We start from the raw sequence: 20,026 nt of genomic DNA, 5'->3' as shown, positions 1-20,026 counted from the left end.
GTACGATGAGGACATTTTGGCTGGGTCAGTCAATGAAAAAGGACAAGAGATTCCAGCCAAGAGATTTGTTCTCGCTTCACCTTCCTCTGCACTCAACGTATCCCAAAGATGAATTGACGTGCCTGCCATCATCATCATCTGCTCTGGACCTCTGGTGTTTCAGACTCCTGGTCTTGGCCTTGGCCTTGGAGTGAGAATCCTGCGAAACGATTCTGCACTGTTCACCCTGCGAAAGGATTGGATTGTTTTTTTCATTTTATTGATTTTTATTAAATCGATTACTCCGGCTGCATATATCTGCGCCGCCCTTGCACGCGGTGGACAACTAGAGTTAAATCCCGGTGATATAAAGTTATAAACTACAACCTCGTTATGACAAAAATCCATATTATAGTTTTAAAATTTGTTATAAAATACTCTACATTCTAGCTTTCGGTCAACAACACCACTGAAATGAAAGTAGTTTTGCTCTCTTTATTGAAAATTTTCAATGTAGCTTGAATTGGTTGTTCACATATCGAATTAGTATTAATAAATACAAAACTAATTTATCATATTTTCAGTAGTAGAATATAGACTAAATTAGAACAGAGGAGTAAATGCTAGCATGGCTAGCGAACCGAATCACCATTATCATCTCGTGGTCAGATGGTTATGAGGACAGTGGTGTCTCGATCCACCACGAATCAAATCCAATATTTAACACTTTATTATTATTTATTAAAAACAAAATATTCTTTCAAAGGGTCACGATGTGCGTTTGTACTTCATAGGGTCGTGAGTGTATAGACGTCTACGTTTGTAGTACCGTGTTTATTTTTAACCAACGCGTATAGAAGGGGAATTATCGCCCATCCAATTCACATATTAAGCTGTATTTAGTACAAATTTATCATTAGAACAAAAGGCGTGTTCTTCACACTTTCTTGACGTACTAGCATTTTCATGACATTGGGTGGCTGACATATGGATCCCATAGGGAGCGGGTCCCACATTGTTGGGACTCAAAGTCAGGAGAAGTGAAGGATGGACACGTTAGAGGATCCATGCCCGTAGCTCTATATACTTATGGTGCTGCCGCACACGATATCCTCGGTCGCTTCTTCTACACAACATGATTGATAAATCGGAAAATCAAATCTATGTGATACTATCATTAATGCATAAATGAGGGACGTATTAAATGCCCGCAGGTTATTTTGCAGATTTTAGTTATATCTACCCGTACAATTGTTGCCAAATATAATAAAACGCTATCTTCTAGTGTAGCAAATGGTGCATGTTCTGGAGTGTTCTAGAAAAGGGAATCCTATACCTCCCCGCTATTTCGGCAGAGCGTGGGTGCAAAACGGGAAAACAAGATCTAAAACAGAAAATCTAAATCTAAAACAACAGAGAAAGGGCAAAGAGAAATGGCAGGACCCCACGCGTGGCGGTCGCGGCAACTCCGTGACCTGTTCCCTCACGACTCGCATTGACCCTCGGTTTCCTTCCAGATATACCCCTAGACGTACACAAGGGATCCCTCGAAACCCCTAGGGGCAGAACGGGTATTTCAGCCCCCGGCTCTCGCGCCCACGATCGATCAGTATCTATAAACCGCTCCCCTCTATCTCCTGCTTTTGAGCGCAAGTACGAAACAAAACAAGGAAAGCAACATCAGCAATCTCTTCCACATTTGATCCGCAGATCGTTTCCTCGTCTGAGACCGGCGGCGCCGCGATGGAGTACGATCAGGGCGGCCGCGGGCGAGCCCGCGGACGTGGCGGGGCGCGCGGTGGTGGTCAGGCCCGAGGGGCTCAGGGAGGCGGCTACGGCCCTCCTGGGGCCGGAGACGGACGCGGCGGCGGATACGCGGCTCGCGGCGGAGGTTACGCTCCTCGCGGGGGCGGTGAGGCACGGGGACGAGGCCCTGGCCCTCAGGGAGGCGGCAACGGCCGCGGAGGTGGAGGAGGAGGCTACGGTGGAGGTGCGCCCGCGCCCGGTGGGCGTGGTCCTGCTGGCGGCGGGCGTGGGTACGGGCCCGCCCCCGGGCGTGGCGGGAACGCGTGGGGCCAGCCCGGGAGAGGGCGCGGGGATTACGCCCCCGCGACGGCGCAACCCGCTGCGCCGAGGAGGGTCGAGGCGGAGGGGGCAGGGCGCCCTTCTGGATCCGTCGGTAAGCGCCTCCCCTGTTTTTTTTACTTGCCTGCTTAACTTTTAGCTCACTCTGTTTCCGTCGAGGCATTGACGGTTCATCGTCAAGTCATCTAGGGATTTAGCGGTAGCTGATTAAGCCTGCACGATCTGGCTCCGCTTGTTTGTTCACGTGATCGATCAATTCGTGCTTGCTTGCTCTGTGCCGACTGTATACACTATACAGTGCTCCTCGTTGACTGGACTGATGGGTGTGCCACCCAAACTGTATTTTGTTGACTTAGTTTCAGCAATGGAACTGGGGCAGTGCCCTGTTTTTCTAAATAAAAAAACTGTATTTTGTTCGGCCCTTAGCAGATTTATGCGCTTTTTTTTATGATACGCACTTCGATTAGGTTCATGTAATTATGTTTGGTATGCACTGAAGTACTTAATTTTGAATTAGTACTTCCTAAACCATTTGCAAACTCAATTCCCCTGTTTCGAGCTAACAGCTGGTTGGTTGGTTCAGACTTCAGAGTATTATGGAGTACATGCGAAAAACAGGTAGCTGTCATCTGGGGATTTAGTGATACTTGGTTAAGTCTACACGATCTGGTTCCACTTATCTGTTTAGGTGATCGATCAGTTTGTGCGTGTTCTCTCTGTGCCCATGGTATAGCAGAGAAGTGCTCGTCTGTTGGCTAGACTGATGAAACTGCGATCCAAACTGTATTTTATTAGGCCCTTGCAGATTTATGTGGCTTTTTACGATATGCACTTCGCTTAGGGCTTATATAAAATTATGTTTTGTATGCACTGGAGTAAGTAACTGCGAATTAGTACTTCCTAAGGCTGGCCATAGTGCTAGTATCTTAGGTAGTATCATGCATCTTAGACCCACAAAAATGCTGATGTGTCATCTAATTAATGAGCAGAGATAAGATTACAGTAACATAGGTGGATACTGTATCATAGCTCACGTTAAGAGAAAAGCTAATGCTAAATAGATCTTGTATACACATTTTGTATTGGGATTCTACAAAACAATAAATTTAGAAGATTATGATACTACTCTATGATACCACCCACTATAGTGATAGTATCATAGACAAGTATCATATGCATGATACTACAATATGATACTATGCACTATGACCAGCCTAAACCATTTGCAAACTTAATTCCCCTGTTTCGAGCTGCCAGTTGGTTGGTTCAGAGGATGCAGAGTACATGCGAAATAAATAGGTAGCTAGGATCAGAGCGACTCTTATTTTGTTTGCCAGCTTGCAGTTTGAATCATTTATTCTTGTGTCCTTAGACATGAATCATATCGAGAAAGTTTTAGTGAGCCACTTCGCCCTATTTTCTGCATCTCTCTAAGTAGTGTGTCGTTTAGTCAGTAGCCTTTGTTGATTTGGATAGAATTTCGTAATCTCGTGCTTTCGAGAGAGAAGGTAAAAGAAAGGCAGTTCTTGGAAGACCTTTTGCCTTTTGGGAACAAAAGGAAATGAATTGCAGCGCGGGAAATAATCACTATTCAGTGTTCCGAATGATTGGCATTTTTTACATGCAAACTTGAGAGTGAATCAGATGCTAAATTTACTCGAATTGGGATAAACTTGTACCAGAACATATATTGGGAGGGAAAATATGGCTTAGCTGACTATACTTTTCCTGTAAATTTACCTTTTGTGTTTCTAACTGCTCTTCTTTACCGCTAGAACGCATTACCTCCAAGGAAGTCGCAAAAGTACAACCATTAGCTCCCCCAGTTGCTGTGTCTCCAAGTGGCGGACGGGTGCCGATGCGAAGGCCTGATGCTGGAGGAGCGGTATTTCAATCCAAGGTCAAACTTTTGGTAAACCACTTCATAGTCAACTACCAAAAGGTGTCCACCATTTTTCACTATGACATAGATATCAAGTTCGATCCAGCATCTCAAAAGGCTCCAGGCAAGGAGCTCTCCAATGCAGATTTTCTTTCTGCAAAGGCTGAGCTTTTCAAGGATGAAAGCTTTCGGCAGCTTTCATCGGCTGTTGCTTATGATGGAAAGAGAAATCTATTTACTTCTGCTGAACTGCCAGAAGGTTTATTCCGTGTCAGAGTTCGTTCCAAGACTTACATTGTATCAGTTGAGTTCAAGAAGCAGCTTCCTTTAAGCCAACTCTCAGAGCTTCCTGTGCCTAGGGAGGTCTTGCAGGGTCTTGATGTCGTTGTGCGCGAGGCTTCTTGCTGGCGCAAGATAATACTTGGCAAGGGATTTTACTCACCCGAAAGCAGTTACGATCTCGGGCGGGGTGTTGTGGCTATGTCAGGAACCCAGCAGACCATTAAACACACTCAGAAAGGGCTGGTCTTATGTGTCGACTATTCAGTTATGCCATTTCGCAAAGCTGGATGTGTCCTGGATCATGTCAAGCAGTTCATAAGGCCCCTTGACTACAGGACAGCACTAAACAAGACCCAACTGAAAAATTTGGAGTATGAGCTCAAAGGCCAACGTGTTACTGTGAGCCACCGGAGGACCAATCAGAAGTACACTATTCAAGGCTTGACTGATTTGCCTGCCAGCCAGATCACCTTTTCAGATTCGGAATCAGGGCAGGCGAAGAGGCTTGTTGACTACTTTTCTCAGCAGTATGGCAAGGTTATTGAGTATCAGATGCTTCCATGCTTGGATTTGAGCAAGAGCAAAGACAAACCAAATTATGTGCCCATTGAGCTTTGTATTCTTCTTGAAGGGCAGAGGTATCCAAAGGCAAATTTGAGTAAGGAGACTGATAAACAGCTGAAATGCATGGCTTTAATTAAAGCAGATGACCGGAAGCAGAGGATTATGGACGCGGTGAGAGCTAGAGATGGGCCTTGCAGGTAACTGTTTGAGTCTGAACCCCTTTCTGCTGTCTACAAATTTTAACCACCCGTTAAGTTACTAAACCTGCTGCAATGTTTAACTGGTACTATGAAAGTAGATTTAGTGCTGTCCTTCTTTTATTACCTCTACCATGGTATGCATGTTAATATATTCTTGAAAGAGACAGTGGACTGTAATCCTGTCATCATTTTGTTTGTCAACTCTTGTTCTTCTTGTCTGTTTTGTGTTCTTGATATTTAGCCCTTTTCTGTCATACTATTTGTCTTGAAATGGCACAATACATGCTTGAGAACAGATCTTCAACTTTTTTTGTGGAAAATTGAAAATAAAGAAAGTTCATATGTACAAAAGAACTGATGTTTGTTATGAGGTACTAATCGCCATTTTATTTGCAGGGGAGAAATAGCTCAACAGTTTGGGATTTCTTTGGATCTAGAGATGATGGAAGTCACCGGTAGGGTCCTTCCTCCTCCAACCCTGAAACTCGGTGGCACCACTACTGGTGGTCAGCCCAACAAATGCAGTGTTGATCAGAACTGCCAGTGGAACCTTGTGAGGAAGAAGCTGGTAGAGGGCAAAGAACTCAAGTGTTGGGGTATTGTCGACTTCAGTGCAGGGCCATCTCACTCCATGCAGCAATCGCTTAATGGACCCATGTTTGTTGATTATATCGTCAGGAAGTGCTGTGACGTTGGCATTCGGATGTACAAGGATCCATGTTTTGTGCATCTATCAGCAATGTCAGTGCTATCGGATCCACGCAAACTGTACGAGGAGCTCAACAATGCAAAGCAGGCTGCAGTGAAGAAGAACCAGAAGCTGCAGCTCCTCTTCTGCCCGATGTCTGAGCAGCATCCTGGGTACAAGACACTGAAGCTGATCTGCGAGACACAACTGGGGATCCAAACCCAGTGTTTTCTCAGCAACGTAGCGAACAAACCCCAGGGCCAGGACCAGTACATGTCCAACCTTGCCCTGAAGATCAACAGCAAGCTCGGCGGCAGCAACGTCCAGCTCGTTGACCGGCTTCCAGTGGACAACGGTGCGCCTTTCATGTTCATTGGCGCGGATGTGAACCACCCGGGGCCTGGTAATGTGGAAAGTCCATCGATAGCAGCTGTGGTTGCATCCGTTGATCGTGGGGCTAGCAAGTATGTGCCTCGAATCCGTGCCCAGCCGCACCGCTGCGAGGTGATCAAGCACCTCGGTGATATTTGCCGAGAGCTCATCGGTGTCTTTGAGAAGAAGAACGGCTTCAAGCCTCAGAAGATCATTTACTTCCGTGATGGCGTGAGTGATGGGCAGTTTGAGATGGTACTTAACGAGGAGCTTGCAGATATGGAGAAGGGGATCAAGGTCAATGGGTACTCGCCAACGATCACAGTGATCGTGGCCAAGAAGCGGCACCACACACGGCTGTTCCCAAAGGACAAGAAAGAGGCACAGTTGAAAAATGGCAACGTGCTTCCTGGCACGGTGGTGGACACCAGCGTGATCGACCCTATGGCCTACGACTTCTACCTGTGCAGCCACAATGGGCTTATCGGGACAAGCCGGCCCACACACTACTACAGCCTGATGGATGAGCACAACTTCAGCTCGGATGACCTGCAGAAGATGGTGTACAACCTCTGCTTCCTTTTCGCTCGCTGCACCAAGCCGGTGTCGTTGGCGACGCCTGTCTACTATGCCGACCTGGCGGCGTACCGCGGCAGGCAATACTATGAGGCAATGATGGCGTCCCAGCCCCAGGCACGCAGTTCTTCATCCTCGGCCTCCTCTGTGGGTGGTTCTGAGTTCGGGAACTTCCCGACACTGCATGTGGATCTTCAGGACAACATGTTCTTCATCTGACACCGGCTTTGCCACCTGTGTGTCACTTAGCTTGGTCTGGTAATATATATACAAACTGCTTCGTATGGTCTAAACTGTAAGCTTAAAACGTTTTTGTGGTTGTGTCATTGTGCGTGTGCGTCAGGTCTGTGTCTAACTATAGCTGCTATGTTGCCGTGTTGGTTGCCTGACGTCTTTTGCAGTCAGATGTGTAGCCAGAACGGCTTTTGACATACTTTGGGTGATGCCGGCGTTTTACATTCTGGTAATGAGCTGTCATTAAGTTTCAGCGACTTTTGGTTCATTACGTGAACTGTTTATGTGGTGTTTGTGATCTCAACGGTGGAAATTCTGTTTGTCTCTTCATATGAGTGGTGGAATGACTCGTGAAACAGCAGTCCATGTTCTTGGTCTGTTTGGTCAAGAACATGTTTTGCAAGAACATGCAAAAGCAATTTTTGATCTGTTTATGTTTTTCTCTCGAGAGATTTAAAAATAGATTGCAGCACAGAAACTAGCACCAAAATATCCAAACCAAAAAGTTTGTTTCCAACTCACAAATCCAAAAGAACATGCATAGACCTAAACTAAAGTAAGGCAAGCACAACGAATTCAGTATACATAGCACATGTTTTCTCTTCTCACCAATTCAGCAGCAGTTACATGGCTACATGATGAATATATAAACTCTACTAAGAGATACCAGATCCCTACAGGCTAGAAAGACCGGAGTAGATCTGGTATGAAGTCCATCCTTAGTTGATCCGAGGAGCATCTATGGAGTCCGGTGACAGTCTCATTGGGTCGAAAGATTGCCAATGCCTGCACACAAAGAACACCGGTTACGGTCACTGGTTTGAGGTATCAACGGAACATAGCTTCCTTAACTCAAAATTTGAAAGGACCAAAGGCAAGCAGGAAGCTATTTCGCGCAGTATTTTTTTTCTTCTTCTGAACTTTACATAGTCTGCACATAACTTCATGGCGCAAGCTTCAACTAGATTACCTGCTTCTGCATTTGACGAGATTCTAGAACTTCCGATAGTAGGCCATGTGAAGGCACCAGTTGCAGTCTTTGAGAGTCGATCAGCCAAAGCACCTGTGACGATGAGTTGCAAAGAGAAACATCAAGGCCGACTTCAGTGTTGAGTTTTTCATGCACACAAAACAGCTAGAAACATGAAGCAACCAGCAAACAATGCTGATCTGGTGTCTCAGAGTCACGTGACAAAACTGTCCACATAAGTATGGCACGGATTTGAATAATTTCAGCAACCATTAAAGATCCCAGATAGCCGGTGACTAAACAAAAGTTTTTTTAGACAAGACAACCGGTGGATGAAAGAGTGTGAATTTACCTTGTTTACTCAGATACTGAAGTGGATACCCTTGACTCGCGTCTGGCCATGCTTCCAGACGCTCCTCTGTAAATACATAAGCCATTCAGTTGCCATAGTGAAATGCCACCAAATATTAATCAACAAGTGCGGCACAATGAAAGACTGCATGGTCGAGTCTAGCTTACCAGTAAGATACAATATCCATTCCTTTGCCTCTCTTAATATAACTGCCATTGCAAAAAAGCAAGATTATTTCGACACGAAGAAAGAGAACATATATTATTGACAACAAATTACAGGGCAGGGAGAGTAAATATCAATGAGATATATAACCACTTGACTTGGACATGTGGTTATCTCTAACAGAGAATGACATAAGGGATTAAGTGTGTGGATAAAGGCTAGCACTGGTTCATAAAACAATTGAAGGTGTACAACTAATTTACCAAGATCGGTCAATAGTCTGATGCGAGATTTTCCAGCCAACGTTGGGACAGTAGAAAAATTAGTCTGTGAGCCAGGAGCGCCTGCAATGAGTTCAAAGGTGAGAAACAGTAGCAAGTAGGTAGCAATGTGCAAAGAACAACATCAAACATGATGAGGCTGATGTACTGGACGGGTTTGCAGTTATAAATTATTCCGCACACCAAGAATGTTCAGATATAGATAACTTTCTGAAAAGAAGGGAAAACAACAGTAACTAAACGATAATGGGAACGGGAGAATGTAGCATAATAATTTACTCCTCGAAATAGGCTTTCGCCCCTCTTTATAAATAAAGCCGCAACTGCCGAACTGATAATGTACTAAAAGAAGCATTAACACAAACATGATGGCAAAAGCAAAGAACCAGTTGCAACAAAAATAATATGAAGCATGATAGAAGCATCATTATTACTTGAGTTACTTCATTCAAGTTTTGCAGGGAAATAAGCTACAGGGCTAAAATCATAGCTTGAAAAATTATTATGCACCCGTAGCGCGCAAATAGTTCAAGAACAATTTACTGCCTGTAGAGATCCCTTATTGCATAGATCAAATGTTTTTAGTTGGAAACGACAGTAAATTAAATGCTTCTTTAAATGGGACCAAAGGTAAAGGTTTACTGGATGAAAGGAGAGTGGAAGTTACCCTTGCTACATGCTGATCGAACTGGATCCCCTTGACGCGGCTTACCAGCTTCCACACTTCTATCTGAAGATCATATAAGTTCATCAGTTGCTATTGTGAAGATCCTATTCTACAAGTTGTTGAGCACAAGTACAGTCGCTGACATACATATATATGAAGTACTGAAAGTAATAAATAATAGCAAATTAATAGAGCTAGAGCAGGAGAGTAGTTGTATACCAACGAGGTCCACCAACCATTCCTTGGCCTTAACTAAGGCTTCTGGCGTCGAGAGACAAGAGGGAGAGAGAAAAAAAATCATGTTAGTGGAGTAATAAGCAGAGTACCATACATAATAAAAAAAAATTGAGGGTTGCCCTACAGGGAAGCCATAAGATCTTTGTGTGATATCGTACCGTGAGTTAATCCCTGAGAGTGATCAGTTGAAGTCGAATAAGGCAGCCTGCGGAGACAAAGCAAGGGGGGATATCTCTAACTGATTAGTCTGAGTTGTTCGCATCAAGCATGCCAGGAAGAGACTAAAACAAGCAGAACTGAAGAGCACTTCAGCTCGTGCCAATAGAGTGTATGATGTACGTACATCTTCTTCTTCTGAAGATAAATCCTGGCCACCACAGATGCCGGGACCTGCCCACCCTGTTTCTTGACGTGGCGTCTCGGACGGAAACTAGCAGAAAAAAAAGCAGCAGATATCAGACTGACAGTCAGTCACTCGTAAGGAATCGAGCCAAGAAGCTGTGGGGGGTTAGGTGGTAGCGTGCCTAGCGTGGCCGAAGCCGAGGGGAAGCACGTTCTGGGGATTCATTGATCCTCGGCGGCACGGACGCATATGGTCTCTGAACTCTGGCGTTTGATCAAGCAGGTCATCCACAATGGAGGACGCCTCCCACCTCATGCGCGCAATGTCCATGGAGTCCCTGCATTTAGGAACACAATATAAGTATTGCTGAGGCTCAAGGACATGAAAAGTAGATATATGAATTGATTGCCTGAGTGTCTTGGACTCGACGAGGGACGAGAAGATGGCGTGGAGCTTGGTGAGGGCAGGGCTGCGCGTGACGAAGCGGTGCGAGCAGAGAGCAACGGCGGCGGTGACGGAGAGGGCCTCCTTTCCGCCGGCGACGATGTCGTCGATAGCCTTGTGCACGCGGAGGAAGTGGAAGAGGGCGCGGCCGTGGACGCCGAGCGGACGGCCGGGCGGTAGGAAGCGGGAGAGGTAGCTGATGGCGTCGCTCCACTGGCCGTGAAGCACCAGACGGTGCAGGTGCATCACGTCGATGAGCACGGCCGTCTCGCCCATGAATCTGGATGCACGGATGTCGCGGGGTCAGGCAAGTCATCCACAGCTGTATGCATGCATTGGAAGATATCAAATCAATGGAGGAATTAAGCGGGGGTTCAGTACGTACGCGTCGTGGGTTTGGACGAAATCGTGGCTAAAGAGGAAGAGGATGAGCCGCCGCTGTCTGAGGCGAGACACGCAGGGGTACTCGGCCAAACGCTTGCGCTTGCGGTCGCCGGCGACGGAGAACCCGAACCCACCGGCTGGCTTCCCCTCGCCGCGACTTTTCCTTGGAGATGTCATCGCGCCGGTGGTGTGGCAGGGAGGGAGGGAGTGAGGGAGGTGAAAAGCGGGAGGTGCATATATTAACGGGCCGGCGGATCGAGACTTCTTTTTTGCCAAAACCCCTCAGCCTTCGAGTCAAACTAAGGGGAAATTATCCGTTCGCAACTGGGCAATGAAGTGCGGCAACATAATCATGCACCCTCGAAGACTTGCGGTAGCAAAAAAAAAAAAAAAATCACAGCCGGAAAGGTGTGTTGAAGAATTACCGTGTAGTTAAAAACAGGGACAAAAAACCGTAGGTGCCACTACCACAAAATTACTGGCGAAAAGACACGCGAAGATTACGGCCGGAATGATACCGTCGAGTAATTTAAAAAAGGAGGTAAAAAAATTGTCGTACACGTACGATAACTGCACCAAAAAATTATGACCGGAACGATGTATCGAAAAATTACCGTTGAATAGTTAAAAAGAAAGACCGTAACATGAGATAACTGGCAGTGGAAATTATGATGAAGAAGTTATCTTAAAAAATTATTGTTGAATAATAAAGTAAAAGAAATGTAAAAAAGAATACGTAAAGAAATTTTAGCAAATGAATTATCCCACAAACATGCAAAAATTCAATTTGAAATACTTTCTATTCTAATCTACACAAAGAAAATGTAAAAAAGAATACTTTCTATTCTAATCTACACAAAGAAAATGTAAAAAAGAATACGTAAAGAATACTTTCGATTCCGCTGATGGGAAGAAAATGACACTCTATAGTGCACTTACCGTGGAGCTTTGTGAGACTTTGATTTCCTCCACGCTTAATATATAGCATAGATAAGGTTGGATCTAAGCCAATCTTTACAAAGTTTGACTAATTATATACTCCAATAAAACTATATTTCCATCTACAATGTCTTTGCCTCCCGAACTCCATTGATCCCTTTATTTATTTATTTTTTAAAAATCATATATATAAGTTTTTAGAAAAATCTGAAAACAAATCTTGTTTATAGTAAATGATGTACAAGCATGCAAAATCTCAATGCGATTTCTTTTATCATACACTAAACAAAAATGACAAAATCTATCAAAATTTGGAGATTTAAAAATATGCATACTGAGATCCACACATTTTCTTTGTGTAGATTAGAATAGAAAGTATTTCAAATTGAATTTTTGCATGTTTGTGGGATAATTCATTTGCTACATCCCACTTTTAAAACTTTTTTGAAACTCGTAAATTTAATTTTTGAACTTCTAAAAATAAAAGGCCCGGGAGAAAAAAATCTCCACATATACAATAGGTAATGTGATGTTGGTATTTTATCTTATACTTATTAGTCAAATGTTCCAAAGCTTACCTTTGATCAAATCTAATCTGCATACTAATATGGAACGGAGAGAGAACCAACCTTCAGTTCTTTTTTTCTTTGTGGTCATAAACTTTCAACTAGGATGTGACTCCCTTTAAGGCTTTGTTCCTTTCATCCTACCTCATTCGGGTTAAAATCCCATGGGTTAGCTGAGATCAGACCCACGGGGTTTTAATCCTGACCCTCTCTTACGATGTGTTCGGTTAAGCCCTTTCAGGATTCCACCCCTACCCTATTCCCCGCCTCCCCTTCATTTTTGCGGGGAAAAAAACTCGACCCTTATCCCATGGAACAAATCCCTGAGTCGCCCCTCTCTCGCACCGACCTTTCTCTCCCGCGCGAGTCGCAACATCGACGATGGAGAAGGAGGGAAGGCAGCGGCTCAATAAATCTAGCAGATCGAAACCTGATTCTTCCTCCATCCCCTTTCCAAACGGTGGTTGAGCTCGTCGGCGCCCGTGAGGTAGACCCGGATACCACACTTCCATGCAAGCTGGGCGGCGCCCGTGGGATGTCACCTACGGTGTCCTCTCCACATGTGGCTGCTTCGCACCGGTAAGCGCCTACACTTCCTCCTCCTCCTACCTCAATTTCTACGAGTTTTGTGTTCTCATGTTCTTGCTGATCTAGGACATGTCATGGTAGTGGTAGGTTCTGATCTATTTCTTTCCAGGAATTGCCGGTGCCTAGACTCCATCCCTAAAGTGACAGTTAGGTAAAACAAGGGGAATATGTGGCAGTTTGAGGATATTGTGTGTTCATGAAGTGCTAATACATTGTTCCAAGATATTCGAAAGGGTATACCTTGATTAAATGTAGTTCCAAGTTGGCCTCGGTGAAATGGACGGGTAGGACAATAGATGTTGTGCATATTCTCTTGGGTAGTAAGCATAACCATATTTGGAGCACATACCTACACACAACAGAGTTAGAGATTAACACTATGTTATTTGTATTACACTATATGAACAATCTTATTCATGCAACACCCCGCTATCACCTCATGCCTATGCTTTTAGCCAGTGAAGTTACAAGCTCACTAAAACCGGAACTATATATGCTACATTGCTACTATTATCTACTGTTTTGATTCAACTGCTATAATCACCACTTGCTTCTTGAGTATATTGATATACATGTGTGGATGAGAGAGCCCAATTGCTAAAGTTTTATTGGTATTCTTGTGTTCCCGTTGAGTCAAACTATAAGTATGGGTAATACTTACCATCGAAGATTTTAGCGATCCCCTATACTTGTGAGCATCAAGTCATTTTCTGGCGAGTTGCCAGGGAACCTAGATTTATTGGTAAGATCACTTTTTATCATTTACTTGCTATACTTATTTATTTCTCGTCACAGGAAATGATAAGGATGTTTCTAAGAAGGTTCTGATGCCTTCTACTACTCGAAGAAGTGCAGACTTACTTAATAGGCCACATTTTTCACATATTGCTGCTACTACTCATGTTACTTGAAACAATGCTACTGCCCTATTAAGTTCACCACTATCTAGGATTCATACTAATATTGAAGATGAATTGTTGGATGATGGCACAGATAAAGAGGTGACACCTAATTTATCTAAGTCTTTATCCAATGATGATATAGCATCTGAATATGATGAAGATAAACTTTATGATAAAAATGACATTGCAACTAGTTCTAAATAAAAACGTTCCAAAGAAGATATTGCTTTCACTAAAGCTTTTATGAATATTGATTTAGATGATTTAGACAACTTTGATGCTTGTATGAGTCCTTCACTTGGATAATTATTCCATGTTGCTAGTAAATCATATGCACCTGCAATCTACATTAAAGATAAAGACTATGAGTTCAATTTTGATTATGAAATAATTAAAGCATCTAAGTTCTATGGTAAAGATGAGGAATACCCTTATGAACATTTAACAAACCTTAATGAACTAGCTGGTCTATTTGGTAAAAAGGAAATCCAACAACGCTATTACTTCTTGAAATTGTTTCCTTTCTCTTTAGGAGGAGAAGCAAAAGTTTGGTATAACTAATTAGCTCCAAAATAAATTACTAGTAAAGAGGCATGCATTTATTTTTTCTTTAATAAGTATTTCCCTGCCGATAAGATTCATGTCATGAGAGCTGAAATTAGTAACTTTGCACAAAGTAAGAAATAAAGACTACCTCAAACTTGGAGGAGATATTGTACTCTTGAGAGATGCCATGCCCATGGTTTTAAAGATTATAAACTACTTGATATATTTTATAATGGACTAACTGAAGAATCAAGATTTTATCTAGATAGTATTGCGGAAAATATTTTCAGGCACCATACCATTGATGAAGCCAAGGGGGATTATTGGAAACTATCTCCCAAAATCATTAAGGTTGGCATACGAAAGAAGAAGATAAAACTGATATGATTTCTAATAAGAAGGGGTATTCTCGAGTTAACCAATGAAGATATGGAAGAGGCTTCAAGGTCTATTAAAGAGAAGGGAATTAAAACCTATCACTTGAAGAGGTTGTCTGAAATGGGTATCAAATTCCCTATTGATGAACCATGTTTTCCTATTCAAGTGCATGTTATATTTTCTGTTGAAGGTAATGAAAAGGTATCACCCACTACTGAAATATCATATGTGGATCATTCAAATAACTTTTCTTATCACCAAGACGCTATTAAGCACGATATTAGAATGAATCTGATGAAGAATTCTCATAATATTAAATTCCTCCGCATAAGTTTAAACTATAGTGTGGATTCTATTAAAATGATTAATAAGCATTTGTAATATGATGAATAATCAAGTTTAACAAATTATCTAACTTTAAATAAATTATATGAGAAGATTCTTGCTGAAAGGAGAGGCAAGTATGCAGAGTTGAAACTAGAAGATGTGAAAGTACTCGGGACCCTGATTATCCTGAGGCGCATCCAAAGAGAAAAGAACAAGATGCTCTTAAAAAGAAATATTTTGCAGGACAATCTCCCAATGAAAGTGAAGTTAATGGGAATTCCGAAGAACAAGAAAACGACATATCTATTTCTAATGCTGAAACTGAAGATAATAACAATGAAGAAGATGATGTGGAATTATCTCAAGCCAATGAATAACAACAAGAGAGTGTAAATGATGAAGAAAATGAATCCATTGCTCGAGAGGATCCTCAATATTTAAGGAATAAAGGTAAAAAATAAGAAACATCCACCACATCAAGGTAATGAAAGGGGCCCATGGGTACAAAGACCTATACCATATCCACAAGAGGTAATGAAAACTTCATATGATGCTAGATTTGAAACGTTTCTTGAATTAATAAAGAATCTATGTTTACAAATTTCTCTTGTTGATGCTATTAAAATTCCTCATTGTAAATATATGAAAGCCATTGTCACTAATAAAATCCAAATACCCAATGAAGTCGTAACTGCCATGCTTGCTAATTAATCCTTTAAAGGAAAACTACATGAAAATCGTGGAGATCCTTGTATACCTACTATCTCATGCAAGATTAAATATACCTATGTTAAATAAGCTTTGTGTGATTTATGTGCTGGTGTAATTTTTATGCATGTATCTTTATATAAGAAACTCAATTTGAATAAACTTGTGCACACTGATGTTTCTCTCCAAATAGCCGATAAGTCTACTCTATTCCTACTGGTATATGTGAAGATGTTCCTATCATGATAACTGATGTGAAAATACCTACAAACTTTGTTATATTAGAAATGCCTCATAAATGATAATTTATCTATTATTCTTGGAAGACCTTTTCTAAATACTGAAGGGGTTTTGATTAATTGTACTGAGAGAAAGGTGACATTCAATGTCAAGGGAAATGAGCATACTATTCATTTTCCAAAGAAGAATTCTAGGTATGTGACAAAGAAAAGTGTAAATACTATTGAAATAAGGACTCTTATGATTGGAAGTATTGAAATACAAATGCCACCTGAAAGAGCACTGGTGGTGCGAGCTCCACCCCAGGCTGCGTCACGTGTCCTGTTTCGCCCTTCCAAACTCCGTTTCACCTCTATTTTGACTCCAACTCTTCACCTTACCCTAAAAACTGTCAATATATACCTCTCTCTGCTGATCTAATCTTACACCGAGTCTTTTCAAGGTGAGTACTGTTTTCTGTCCCTGTCTTCCAGATCTACCTTCTCGCCCGATCCATGTCTTCCCGGTGGAGTACTCTTGGAGGGATAACGACAAAATCAGGACACCAGAGAGGAGATACCAATCTAAAAGCCAACCACAAGGAGGAGTGATACGTCTCCAACGTATCTATAATTTCTGATGTTCCATGCTTATATTATGACAATACCTACATGTTTTGTTCACACTTTATATCATTTTTATGCATTTTATGGAACCAACCTATTAACAAGATGCCGAAGTGCCAGTTCCTGTTTTCTGCTGTTTTTGGTTTCAGAAATCCTACACATGAAATATTCTCGGAATTGGACGAAACAAAAGCCCAAGACCTTATTTTCCACGGATTGTTCTAGAACACGAAGGAGAGACGGAGAGGGGCCACGAGGTGGCGACCCCACATGGCGGCGCGGCCAAGGGGGGGGGGGCGCCCCCCTATGGTGTGGGCCCCTCGGGACCCCTCCGAGGACGCCCTTCCGCCTATATATTCTCTCCTTCGCGAAAACACTAAGACATCCAGCCACGATACGAGAAAAGTTACGCAGCCGCCGCCATCGCGAAGCCAAGTTCGGGGGACAGAAGTCTCTGTTCCGGCACGCCGCCGGGACGGGGAATTGCCCCCAGAATCCATCTCCATCGACACCACCGCCATCTTCATCGCCGTTGCTGTCTCCCATGATGAGGAGGGAGTAGTTCTCCCCCGAGGCTGAGGGCTCTACCGGTAGTGATGAGATCTGAGATCTAGGGTTTGGCCCGATCTCGCGATTTGACCCAAGATCCAAGGGGAAAAGGTGGGAGAGCGCGAGGAACACGAAGAACACAAAGAACACCGGTACTCACGCACGCACACCAACCCGATACACCCGATACTTACCCCCGTGGCTCGATGGACCACGCCAATAGAATCACCAAGGAAGAGGCACGCGGCAGAATTCCCGGTGAGAGATTGGTGTTGGAGAAGAAGAGATTGGTGAGGGAGAGAGAGTAACTTGTACTAGAATCTCACTCAACCATATCCAAATCAACAACAAGGATGCCTTGATTACAAAGGGATGCTAACCCTAGGGAGACAAAGCTCAAAGTTGTGTTTAAGCTTAATTCAAGTCTAAGGGGTAAAGGAGGGGTCCTGGGTCCTTATATAGGCATACATGGCCAGCAAGGCGAACAGGTACATAAGTGGATAACTTAGGCAGTTTGGTGGGGAAATCCCGACGGATCCGGTCCTGGGGCCGGTCAGACCGGGCCTGGCGCCGGCGGGTCCGGTCGTGGGGCCGGTCGACCGGTCGCCAACCGGAAACTTCGCAGATCTCCGTCCGGTTGACTTCCGGTACGACGCCCGGTCAGGACCGAGGGAATCCGGTTGGCGACCGGTTGACCGGGCCTAGGGCCGGATGGTCCGGTCGTGAGGCCGGTCGACCGGGTCCTGCGCCGGCCAGCTTCCCTTCTCCCTTCGAGCGCTTCGATTGTCTTCGGGTCCAGCTTCTTGGGCATCTTCTCGACCAGCTGCTCCTCTCCTTCCCTTGACCATGGTGTGTCATCCTCTCCAGGGTCTTGATGCTCCACGTACCTAATAACACAAAGCGTGTCGGCATGAGGTAGCATTCCATCCAATGGGGTACCGAGATCGAGGGTAGTGAGGAGCGAGTTCACCTTATCATGTAGCGCTTTAGCTCGAGCCCGTGTCATTGGTCCACTTGGGGGACTTGTTGGTCTTGGTGAGGAGGTGTCCAAAGGCCACCCCGCATCATCTCCCCCCCTTGGGAGAGAGTCGTCCTCGACTCTTGTTCCTCCTCATCTCCATGATAGGGTGAGAGATCCGAGATGTTGAAAGTGTTGCTCACCAAGTACTTTGAGGTTGGTATGTCGATGACGTAGGCGTTGTTGTTGATGCGCCTGAGAACCTTGAAAGGCCCATCTCCTCTTGGCTTGAGCTTGGAGTTGCGTTCTTGAGGGAACTTTTCTTTCCTTAGGTGGATCCAAACGAGGTCTCCTTCTTCAAACACGCGTTCCTTCTTCTTGGCGTTGAGGCGGCTAGCTTGGCGAAGTACATGCTCTTGTATGGTTGCTCTTGTCTCTTCATGTAGTTTCTTCATGGTGGTGGTGCGCTTGTCGAAGTCCATGTTCGTCCTTTCATGAAGAGTTAGTGGGAGGATGTCGAGTGCCGTTGGAGGTTCGAATCCATAGACGATCATGAAGGGACTCCGTGAAGTTGTGGAGTGCTTGGCTCGATTGTAGGCGAACTCCGCATGGGGTAGGCAATCTTCCCATGACTTCAAATTTGTCTTCACAAGTGTGCGGAGGAGTGTTGAGAGGCTTCGATTGACCACTTCGGTTTGTCCATCGGTTTGAGGGTGCGAGGATGATGAGAACAAGAGATTCACTCCAAACTTTTCCATGAGCGACTTCCATAGATAACTCATAAACTTGACGTCTCGATCCGACACAATGCTTGCCGGTATTCCGTGTAGGCGAACCACTTCCCTGAAAAACAATGAAGCAATGTGTGAAGCATCATCGCTCTTATGACATGGTATGAAATGAGCCATTTTAGAGAACCTATCCACTACCACAAATATTGAGTCATGACCATGTTTTGTGCGTGGTAAGCCAAGTACAAAGTCCATGCTTATGTCCGACCAAGGTGCATATGGAATGGGTAAAGGCATGTAAAGACCATAGGGATTGGTTGTAGACTTAGCTTGTAAGCACGTTGTACACCGTCGGCAAAGGCGTTCCACGTCGCGGTACATTCTTGGCCAATAGTAGTGGGTTGAGAGCATGACATATGTCTTCTCTCGTCCAAAGTGACCCATAAGACCACCTCCATGTGACTCTTGCAAAAGCAACTTACGAAGAGAAGACTCGGGAATGCAAATTTTGTTAGCTTTAAACAAGTAGCCATCATGCAAATAGAAACCATCAAATCCTCGGTCAACGGAACACTTTGCAAAGATTGGTCCAAAGAAAGAGTCGGAAGGGTAAAGTTCTTTGATCTCCTCAAGGCCCAAAATGTGAAACTCCAAGCGGGTGAGTAGAAGAGTATTCTTGCGGGAAAGGGCATCCGCAACCACATTTTCCTTGCCCTTTTTGTATTTGATAACATAAGGGAAGGACTCTATGAACTCAACCCACTTAGCATGTCTCTTGTTCAAATTGTGTTGACTTTTCAAATACTTCAAGGACTCATGATCCGAATGGATAACAAACTCTTTTAGCCAAAGGTAATGTTGCCAAACATCAAGAACACGAACCAAAGCATAAAGTTCCTTGTCATAAATAGGATAGTTGAGGCGTGCGCCATCCAACTTCTCACTATAATACGCCACGGGTTTTCCATCTTGCATAAGGACTCCACCAATACCAAGCCCACTCGCATCACATTCAATCTCAAAAGTTTTTGCAAAGTTTGGAAGGACTAAAAGAGGAGCTTCGGTAAGGCGTTTCTTCAACTCATCAAAAGCATTTTGTTGGGCCTTGCCCCACACAAATGGGACATTCTTTTTGGTAAGCTCATTTAAAGGGCAAGCAATGGTGCTAAAATCTTTCACAAAGCGGCGGTAGAATCCGGCGAGTCCATGGAAACTTTGAACTTGCCCAACGGTGGTAGGCGTGGGCCAATTATGTATGGCATCAACCTTCGAAGAGTCCACCTC

General features: G+C 44.0%; 2 protein-coding genes and 1 long non-coding RNA gene across 3 annotated transcripts; 1 reads left to right on the top strand and 2 right to left on the bottom strand.

Moving 5' to 3' along the window:
- Positions 1 to 3,839: 3,839 nt before the first annotated feature.
- On the top strand, positions 3,840 to 6,970 carry LOC124674237 (protein argonaute 2-like). The gene is made up of 2 exons (XM_047210276.1): positions 3,840 to 4,989; positions 5,389 to 6,970. The coding sequence occupies exons 1-2, from the start codon at positions 3,923 to 3,925 to the stop codon at positions 6,845 to 6,847; spliced, it is 2,526 nt and encodes an 841-aa protein (XP_047066232.1). The 5' UTR covers positions 3,840 to 3,922; the 3' UTR covers positions 6,848 to 6,970.
- An 873-nt stretch (positions 6,971 to 7,843) lies between these two features.
- Positions 7,844 to 9,561, bottom strand: LOC124670746. Its single transcript, XR_006992639.1, has 6 exons — positions 9,517 to 9,561; positions 9,298 to 9,360; positions 8,613 to 8,693; positions 8,352 to 8,393; positions 8,185 to 8,250; positions 7,844 to 7,925 (listed from the first exon to the last, which is right to left on the bottom strand). It is a non-coding gene; the product is annotated as an uncharacterized LOC124670746 (long non-coding RNA).
- A 154-nt stretch (positions 9,562 to 9,715) lies between these two features.
- Positions 9,716 to 10,882, bottom strand: LOC124669628. Its single transcript, XM_047206209.1, has 5 exons — positions 10,707 to 10,882; positions 10,287 to 10,601; positions 10,059 to 10,214; positions 9,878 to 9,964; positions 9,716 to 9,815 (listed from the first exon to the last, which is right to left on the bottom strand). Exons 1-5 carry the CDS (start codon positions 10,880 to 10,882, stop codon positions 9,716 to 9,718), a joined length of 834 nt encoding a protein of 277 aa, XP_047062165.1.
- Positions 10,883 to 20,026: the final 9,144 nt, after the last annotated feature.

Source organism: Lolium rigidum, chromosome 7, assembly GCF_022539505.1.
Source record: "Lolium rigidum isolate FL_2022 chromosome 7, APGP_CSIRO_Lrig_0.1, whole genome shotgun sequence".
NCBI lineage: Eukaryota > Viridiplantae > Streptophyta > Magnoliopsida > Poales > Poaceae > Lolium > Lolium rigidum.
Note: the sequence above shows the minus strand (reverse complement) of the source record. Positions and strands in the feature narration are given on the sequence as shown.

What these genes read in the sequence shown, in the direction of transcription:
- LOC124674237 (XM_047210276.1), top strand. Translation starts at nt 3,923, where the DNA reads ATGCGAAGGCCTGATGCTGGAGGAGCGGTATTTCAATCCAAGGTCAAA. An exon ending in GCTAGAGATGGGCCTTGCAG is followed by an intron (nt 4,990 to 5,388) that starts GTAACTGTTTGA and finishes TTTTATTTGCAG; the next exon opens with GGGAGAAATAGCTCAACAGT.
- LOC124669628 (XM_047206209.1), bottom strand. Translation starts at nt 10,882, where the DNA reads ATGACATCTCCAAGGAAAAGTCGCGGCGAGGGGAAGCCAGCCGGTGGG. An exon ending in TTCGTCCAAACCCACGACGC is followed by an intron (nt 10,602 to 10,706) that starts GTACGTACTGAA and finishes CCGTGCATCCAG; the next exon opens with ATTCATGGGCGAGACGGCCG. An exon ending in CTCGGCTTCGGCCACGCTAG is followed by an intron (nt 9,965 to 10,058) that starts GCACGCTACCAC and finishes TTTTTCTGCTAG; the next exon opens with TTTCCGTCCGAGACGCCACG.